The sequence below is a fragment of the Mus caroli genome, unplaced genomic scaffold, assembly GCF_978045245.1.
Source record: "Mus caroli unplaced genomic scaffold, Mus_caroli_1 scaffold_9, whole genome shotgun sequence".
Classification (NCBI taxonomy): Eukaryota; Metazoa; Chordata; class Mammalia; order Rodentia; family Muridae; genus Mus; species Mus caroli.
In genome coordinates, this window is record NW_028227264.1 from 79875715 (window position 1) to 79884693 (window position 8979).

At 53.0% G+C, this 8979-nt stretch overlaps 1 protein-coding gene across 1 annotated transcript; it reads right to left on the bottom strand.

The window, feature by feature from the left end:
• Positions 1 to 322: 322 nt before the first annotated feature.
• Creb3l3 (cAMP responsive element binding protein 3 like 3) lies at positions 323 to 8979 on the bottom strand. The gene is made up of 10 exons (XM_021174434.3): positions 8815 to 8979; positions 8075 to 8206; positions 7418 to 7715; positions 6189 to 6295; positions 5376 to 5513; positions 4581 to 4687; positions 2618 to 2686; positions 2151 to 2235; positions 1691 to 1787; positions 323 to 1131 (listed from the first exon to the last, which is right to left on the bottom strand). The coding sequence occupies exons 1-10, from the start codon at positions 8839 to 8841 to the stop codon at positions 752 to 754; spliced, it is 1440 nt and encodes a 479-aa protein (XP_021030093.1). The 5' UTR covers positions 8842 to 8979; the 3' UTR covers positions 323 to 751.

Genomic DNA, 8979 nt, shown 5'->3' on the forward strand with positions numbered 1-8979 from the left:
TCCACTCTGCTCAACTCACTTTTGTTTTGTTTTTTGAGACAGGGTTTCTCTTTGTGGCCTGACTGTCTTGGAACTCACCTTGTAGACCAGGCTGACCTCGAACTCAGAGATCTACCTGCCTACAGCCTTCAGGTGCTGGGATTAAAGGTGTGTGCCCACATCTGCCCGACCTTGAACCTTGGGTCCTCCTCTCCTGCCTCGACCTCCCCATGCTGGGATAGTGGGTGTATACCCTGCGCCTGGTTCCTATGCTGCTGTGGATGGAGCCCAAGGGCTTCACACACACTAGGCAAAGGTTTTACCCACTGAACCGCAGCCCCAGTTTTGTCAAAATACTTTATTGAAGGTCACACAGTCTTAGAAAAGGAGGTGGTGCACACACCTTTAATCCTAGCACTTGAGACAGAGGCAGGTAGAGCTCTGTGAATCTGAGACCAGCCTGGTCTACAAGAGGAAGACCTCTCTGCAAAAGAGGAAGATGGAAGTTTGTGGGCTGAACCTTGATTTGGGAAGCCCAGGTCCCAGAGGCTCTGCATCTTCCTGGTGGTCAGGGGAGAGTAGGAGCTCCATGGTTGGAGGGTAGGGTTCAGGTGTTCGTGTCAGTCTGTCTGCATGTATGGGTAAAGGACTCTGGTTCCTGTTCTACCCCAGGGCATTCATGTCTCTGTGCCTGGAAATCCCATTTCCCCCTGACTTGGGGGGTCAGCTTCTCCAGGAGGCTGTCGTCCCCAGGGCTGTCTGAGTCAGCCTGTCACAGCACCCCCAAAGCATCTTGTACCACGCGGACCCTAAGCCACCTTGGTACCCAGGACAGCCACATCTCCCCTGGCATCTCCAGCCCAACCCGGGCCGGGCTGAGCAGTGGTTCTGAAGCCACCCAGTCCAGCAGGGTGGCCCGTCCCAGGTCCTCTGTGGAGTTGGCCAGCACCAGGGTGGAGTTGTCTAGCTCTTCTGTTGGGTTGTCCAACATTGGAATTTCCAGAAAATTACCCCAGTCTGCACTGAGGCCACCGGAAGAAGGGCCTTTGTGGGGGGTACCAACGTCGGGCCAAGGTCCTGGGACCTCAGATCCTGGGGTGACATCGGGAGCCACTCGGGATGCAGCGTGGTTGTGGAGGGTTCTGGAAAACACTAGAGAGAACTAGGGAGTCAGAAGAGGCAGGCATGAGGCACAGCCTCAGCGTTGTGGAGTCTCACCTGCCCTAGGTGGGCAGGATGTAGTGGCAACTCTGTCCCCTGGGTTGTGTGACACTCATGGTGTGCACAGTGGTTTTGGGGGAGCCACAGCACCTCTGTGTAGGTATGAACAGTTTGACAACATTCTGTTCTCTACCATTTTGTGTATCTGGGACTTGAACTCCAGTTCTCAGGCTTGGTGGCAAGTATCTACTCTCTGAGCCATCTGCCTCAGGTCTCCTGATATGGTATGGGCTTTTGGTTTTGAGGGGGGGTGTGTGTGTTCACATTTTTTGTCAGGGGTCTCACTTAGCCCAAGTTGTCCTATGTAGCCACGGGTAGCTCTGAAGTAATCCCCTGCCTCCACCTTCCCAGAGCTGTATGACAGGCCTGCACCATCACCTCTGGTATCTACGATGCTGGGAATGGAAGCCAAGGCCCCGCATAGCAGACCACTGTCCTGCCCCCGGCACCCCACCCTCACCCTGGGGATCCGAAGGCTGGTACTGCCTACCTCGCACTGGCACGAAGTCTCCAGGGCTGTCGACTTTGTTGGAGTTGAAAGGGCTGATGGAGGGGAGGATGATCAGGGCGAAGGACAGCAGAAGGACCTGCCGGAGATGGGGTGGGGTCACCCCAGCCTTCCCCTCCTCTGTGAGCACCCTGAGCTCACAAGCAGGGAAACTGGGGTCCAGCTACCAGAGTGTGGGTCTCAGGAAGAGGCTGAGACATTTTCTTTGTTCTAAACTTTTTTAGATACGCATGCTGACTGTTGGAACAGACTTGCTTTGTAGCCAGGCCGATTTGTAATTCCCCTGCCTGTCTTCTGGGGTTTATGATGCCAAGCCTGTCCCATCATGCCAGGCTACAAGGCTCTGCTATTGAAGACACACACACATACACACACACGTCAACTGAGACCAAGGACCCCACCGGTCTTGGGGTTCCCAAGAGTGGCTGCAGGCAGGACTCACCGCTATGCAGGTGCCTGCATGGGCTGGCTTGCTGGTTGACTGGACCACAAGTGCCTGCAGGTGTTTCAGCTGCTCCAGAAGAGACCTTGCCGGGAAACACATCTAGGTTGAGCCCTTGGAGACTCCATCTTCCTTCCCTGTCCTTTCTGGAATCCCAAGCCTTGATGGTATACAGCCTCCACCTTTCCTAGGACACACTCTCTGCCCCTCAGTTCCTCTGATCCTGCCCCAGGACCTTTGCACAGGCTGTGCCCTCTGTACTAAGGATGTTGTTTCCACCGATATGTCTACAGCTGGTCCTCTCTCAGCCCAGACTTCGTTTATGCCAGTTCCTCTCTAGCCAACCCTCGAGCACCCATCAAAGGCCCGAGTCCAAATGCCCTATGGTGGACGGCGGTCTAGTCACTTGCCAACTTTTTGTTCTTCTTTGGGAAGACCCCACCCCCAGCCCCAATCAACACACTCACAAATTTTGCTTTTCTAAATGCAAAACCTTCCTCTGCAGCTCCTGGTTCTGGGCAGTACATGCTGACATCCTGTGAGAACAAGGACCCAGTGACACTGAGAACATGTCTGTCACCTGACAGCCCCATGGACGCCTCCTGATATATACACAGGGACCCCAAATTCAGAAAGGACAAGGGACAGCCTGAGGCCACACTGCATCTGTAACAGTTGTGTGTTCTGAGGGGTGCGCATGCCTGTGGAGGAGGGGAGGTGACCCCAAGTGCCTCCGTTAATCTTCTTTTTTTTGTTGTTGTTGTTAATATTTGTTGTTGTTGAGACAGTGTCTCTCTTTACAATGCCCTTTCTGGTTCAGAGCTCACACAGATCATCTTTCCTCTGACTCTCCAGTGCTGGGATTAAAGGTTTAGGCCAGCCGGGCATGATGGTGCTCGCCTTTAATCCCAGCACTTGGGAGGCAGAGGCAGGCGGATTTCTGAGTTCGAGGCCAGCCTGATCTACAAGGTGAGTGCCAGGACAGCCAGGACTATACAGAGAAACCATGTCTCGAAAAACCACAAAAAAAAAAAAAAAAAAGGTTTAGGCCACCATGTTTAGATTTTTATCTATATGAGTGTGTGGGTGTGGGTGTTGGCCTGTGTGTGTATGAGAGCACTTGCACACATACACAAGTACCATGTGCATGCTTCAACCACGGTGGCCAGAAGGTGGCGCTGAATACCATGAAGCTGGAGTAACAGTTGTAAGCCACTATGTGGGTGCTGGGAAATCAACCCAGGTCCTCTACAAAAGCAACTGGTGGTGTAACCACTGAGCTGTTTCTCCGGCTCCATGCATATATATGTATATATATATATACATATATATATATATATACATATATATACATATACACACACACACATATATATGTATATATGTATATGTATTGTATGTATATGAATACATCATTGCATTCTTCAGACACAACAGAAGAGGGCATCAGACCCCATTACAGATGGTTGTGAGCCACCATGTGGTTGCTGGGAATTGGACTCAGGACCTCTGGAAGAGCAGCCGGTGCTCTTAACTGCTGAGCCATCTCTCTAGCCCTATTTTGTTTATCTTTGTGTGTGTGCACAGTAATGCAGGTGACCACAGCAGAAATAGGAGTTATATTCCTTGCAACTAGCATCCCAGGGGCTGTGAACGTCCATTGCTGGGAATCAAACTTGGGTCCTTGTGAGAGAGCAGCAAGAGCCTGTAACCAGTGAGCCTTATTCTTTTGATACTAGCATCCCTCACTGACCCTGGAGTCACTAAGCTACACTGGCCGACCAGTGAACCCCAGGGGTCCCGATGCCTCAGTCTCTGGAGCATTGGCATGGCAGGATCATGCCGGCCTTCCGTGTGCAGATGCTCAGCTGACCTCGGGTCCACATGCTTGAACAGCACATACTTTGCTAACCGTCATCTCTGCAGCTGACAGTGGGAGAGCCTGCCAAGCATGTCCCTCTCTCCTGTGTGCTGAGTACTCCCTGAGGGTGCTCTCACATTTTCCACAGGTGTCACAGAGGCAAGGATGGACCCCACAGTGCTGAGCAGGTCACACACAACCTTTCCTTTCTCAGTGCCATTTCCCTACAGGACTCAAAACCACCAAAGGCCTGAGAGATGGCTCAGTGGGCACAGACAGCAAAGACACCTGTCACCATGCCTGGATGACCCAAGTTTGACTCCCATGAACCCCTATAGGAGGAGGAGGGAGCCAGTGACCATAGGTTGCCCTCCAACCTCCACAGGAGCATGGCGGTGCAGGTGCACGTGTATCCACACAAACACACACAAACAAGTGGGTGCCTAGCCACCCCTAGCAGTCTTTGAACAATGTGTCTCCTAATGGGACATCAACCCCAATTTTTTTTTTAGGCTGCCCATCTCTGCCCCAGTTTCTATTAGGAGTATACAGCCCATGGCCTGCCTTACCGGTTCTCCAGACCATCAATGTATTCTTTTTTCTTCTTCCTGCTTTCTTGAGCCGACTGCTTGTTCCGGATCTTTCTGCGGATTTTTTTCAACACTCGTTCCTCATACTGGAGAGGAAAGGGCATGTCGTCAGCCTCTGCTGACCCCAACCCCACCCCCAACTAGAGATGTTTCTTTGCATGAGACAGGATTTTATGTAGCCCAGGCTAGCCTCAAACTCAGATATAGCGAAGATGACCCTGAACTCCTGATGCTTCTGCCTCCCCGTCCTGAGTGTTGGGGTGACAGGCATGTGCCACACTGCCAAGTTTCTGTGGTGCTGGGCATGGAACCCAGGGCCTTGTGCATGCTCTGATGCTTTCCTTTGCCCACAGTGGAGACCTCACACTGAGAAAATGTGTGGTTGCCATCTTGGCTCAGTGCCTCAGGCCATGGTACCACCCACTGGCACTACCTGGGAGCTGTACCTTAGCTACCTGTATAAAATGAAAGCAGGGAAAAATCTGGTAGTGGTGCGCACCTTTAATCCCAGCACTTGGGATGCAGAGGCAGGAGAACCTCTGTGTGTTCGAGGCCAGCCTGGTCTATAGAGTGAGTTTCCGGACAGCCAGGGCCACACAGTGGTTCTATCCCCAGGCACATACACCAGGCACTGTGGTACATGCCTGTCCCTGAAGCACTTGGGAAGTGGAGGTAGGGGATTAGTTTGAGAACAGCCCGGGCTATAAAATGAGACCCAGTCACATGCAATAGGTTCCAGTCAACATGTGTGCAGATACCCCGGGGTACACATACCTTGGTGAGAGGCAGCTGGGTGGGTAGGGTCACCCCCTCTTTAGCCAGCAGCTTCTTCTCATCCTCTGTCAGCACCAGCTCCTGGCAGTGCCCACTCCCAGGTCCCAGCAGCTGGGAGGCAGCCAAGGAATGCTGTTGCTATGGAAATGAAGGGGCTTTCAATTGAGACACAGACTCCAAAACTAAAAACATGTGAACACATGGGAAGAGACAGTCCTGTCACCCAAGCACCCAGGACTATTGAGATAGCAAGAACTCAAGTTCAAGACCCACCTAGGAAATTTAGTAAGACACAAGTCTCCAAAAAGTAAAATGGGGGGGGGGGAGGGCAGAGGTCAGGGTGGAGTGGATCGCTTGATTGACAGGCGCAGTGGTCCTGCCTCATCACCACCTAAATAGGTGAATGCTACCTCTGCTTCCAGTAGTCTCTGACCTAACCCTCTCTCCTGGCAGGTAGCATCCTGGACTGGTCCTCGTGTCCTTATCCGTGGCACCCCCTTCCCCCTCAGCTTCCATTCCAGAATATCGCAGTCGTACCACCCACCCAGCCGACCTACCTTCTCTCTCTCTTTCCCTCTCTCCCTCTTCCTCTCTCCCTCTCTCCCTCTCTCTCTCTCTCCCTTTCTCTGTCTCTGTCTCTGTCTTCTTTATCAGAGAGCGCCTGTCAGCTCAGGGCTCGGATTCACTGTCTGGGACTGAGATGCACCCCAGGTCCTCTTTGGGCCTCTGGGTCCCAGGTTGTGCAAGGCAGACCTGGGAGGTTCCTCCTGACATCCAGGACCTGAGACAACCGGGAGACATGGGGATGCCTACCAAGTCCCCGCTGCCACCGGACAGCAGCAGTTCCTTCACAGTGAGGTTGAAGCGGGAGGGCGAGCCAGTCGGCTCCTCCAGGTACAGGGTGTCTGTGCTCCACATGTCTGGCCAGGTGGGGAAGGGACAGAGAGGAAGTTAGTTCAGTCTCAGTGGCCAGGTCCAACAAGTCTCCACAGCTTCAAAAACAGAGGCCTTTCCCCCTATTATTTTAACACAGGGTCTCTCTGTGTAGCTTTGGTTGTCCTGGAATTTGATTTGTAGACCAGGGTGGCCTCAAACCCAGAGACCTGCCTCTGCCTCCCAAGTGCAGGGACTGAAGGCAGGTGCCACAAGGCCATGGCCTGAATGGAAGGGAACGTGTCCCATGCCTCAGTTTCCCCTCTGCTACACTCATCCTACCTTGTGGGTCTGTGCCATTGGGCTATAGAGGCCCAGGATTCTGTAAGGAACTCACAGCTGGTATAACAGACTGTCTGCCACCCAGCGGTACAGGACTGGGAGGTTTGTGTCATACATAACCTACACCTCTTGGTAGCCATGCTGTTAAACAGCACCAGACTTCTAAGAGCTGTGTGACCTTAGGAAATGGGCTTCCCTGCCCTGAGCCTGGACTTTATCAGTTTGCCAATGGGACGAATGCTCACCTTGCAAATCTTCGTACAGAACTGGAGGCGTGGTCAGGGGTGGAGCTTAGCCAGAGGCTACCTGTATCTTTAGCCGAGGCTCTGCCTGGCTAGGGGTGCTGATCAATGTCCCCTAAGTAAATCATTATTGATCTGTGAGGTAGCCTCTGATAAGCTGTCCTTCTCGGGGCAGAATCTGTACCTGCGCCAGGGCTCCGGAATCTCCCTAGCTTTTTTTTTTTTTTTTTTGGTTTTTCGAGACAGGGTTTCTCTGTATAGCCCTGGCTGTTCTGGAACTCACTTTGTAGACCAGGCTGGCCTCGAACTCAGAAATCCGCCTGCCTCTGCCTCCCAAGTGCTGGGATTAAAGGCGTGCGCCACCACCGCCCGGCATCTCCCCAGCTTTTATTGAGCACCTACTGAGTTAGCCACAGTTGGAGGCACCCAGATTCAGGCCACCCTCTGGCTTTGCACCCTAGCTGCCTGTTGTCTGAGTCATCTGAGGGCGTTTGTGTCTCAGGACTGAGCTGGTGGGCTCCTCTCCCAGGGTCCCCGGCCCCACGGTGTCCCCTGCCCCAGGGTTTCCATTAGCCTCATACTCACCCAGGTCAATGGCCACTGAGGACTCCTGGACTTGTGTCCTTGGAGGCTCAGGGCATGGGGTGCTGGGCAGATAGGAGGGGCAGGGCCCCTTGCCTTGCTCACTGGTGTGACACCTGGCTACCGTGTTGGCTGGTTCGGTGCCACTACGAGGAGGGGTGTCCTGGGGGTCTGAAGGTAGATCCTCAGAGATGCCACTGTCACTATCAGCGGGGGACCATAATGGGGAGCTGGGATCAGAGTCTCCAGGTCCCAGAATGCAATTTAGGAATTCATCAGAGTCAGAATTTAGTAGAACTTTCTAGAAGAGGAGTGGAGAGAGCAAGACACATGTTTATTCAGATTGCTGTGTGACTCCAGGCAAATCCTTGACCCTCTCTGTGTCTTAGAGAGGGAGTCATTCTTTCTCCCTGAGCATCTGAGATGCAATGGCAGTTAAAGGATAAACAGGGAAAGATATGAGCAGGAGACTGTGTTCTGAGTTTGAATTTGAACGCAGGTGGAAGTTGGCTATGTGACTCTGGGTGAGTACCATGCTCTCTCTGCCTCCCTCCCTCCTCTGGCTTAAGCAGATGTGTGAGGGTTACAGGCTGCCCAGTTCAGTGGCACGTCCTGTGCCCCACCCCAGCTGTAGCTGGAAATCTCCCGGGGGACCCTCACCTGCTCCTCTCTGGCGAGGATCCAGCCCTCGGCCAGCTCCATGTTTCTCAGGATGCCATCCTGCCGATCAAACAGGAGGTCAAGGACTTCCATGCTGTCCAAGGGCGCCATAGCACAGACAGGGGACGCCATCTAGATCGAGGAGAGAGAAAGAGGACTCTGTTCTTACACACAGCATCCCAGCTCCTTCTAGGCCAAATGTGACTTCCATGCAGCCCCTCGGCTGGGTCTCTGTGAATCTGCCTGAAGTGTAAGCAGGGTTGGACTCGGGTAACCAAGAGTCTGTAAACGCCATGATGAGGCTGTCAAATCAGGAGGCAGAGCAGGTTCCAGGACAACTGGTCTACTACTAGCAAGACTCAAATCAAAGAACAAGCAAAACAAACCAAAAATTTAGAAAGCCATATGGCTTCTGTGCTGTGGCACACATACACTATAGATAAAATTTTTAACATATATGTTTGTAACAACAAGTAGAGAGGCTGGCTCACACCTTTAATCCGAGTACTCGGGAGGCAGAGGCAGGCGGATCTCTGTGAATTTGAGGCCAGTTAGGGCTACACAGAGAAACCCTAATTCCAGAGGAGATATTGGTGTCTGGATCAAACTGTCCTGAAGTCCCTAGGAGGCTATGTGAACCCAGTGTGATCCCCCTTTCCAGCCTCAGTCTTCCCGGCAGTATGATGGGGTCCTATCAGGCTGCGACCCCCCAGCTCAGTGTCCCCACCGCGGCCCCTCACCTTTCCAGTCGCTATGTCCCCATCCATGAGTCCTGCGCCTGTGGCAGCCTCTTTTCGGGTCCCTGTCACTGCCTGCTACAGCCTTTGCCACGTCTCCACCTCCCAAAGATGCTGAAATACAGGCCAGCAGCTCCCAGCCCAGCTCCTGCTGTTGACTGGGAGACA

Bases quoted from the DNA above. Each gene is read 5' to 3' on its own strand.
- Creb3l3 (XM_021174434.3), bottom strand. From the start codon at position 8,841: ATGGATGGGGACATAGCGACTGGAAAG. The intron at 2,236-2,617 runs GTGAGTGTGTTG...TTTCCCGGCAAG, and splicing joins CATTTAGAAAAGCAAAATTT to GTCTCTTCTGGAGCAGCTGA. The intron at 1,788-2,150 runs GTGAGTCCTGCC...CATCTCCGGCAG, and splicing joins ATGCAGGCACCTGCATAGCG to GTCCTTCTGCTGTCCTTCGC.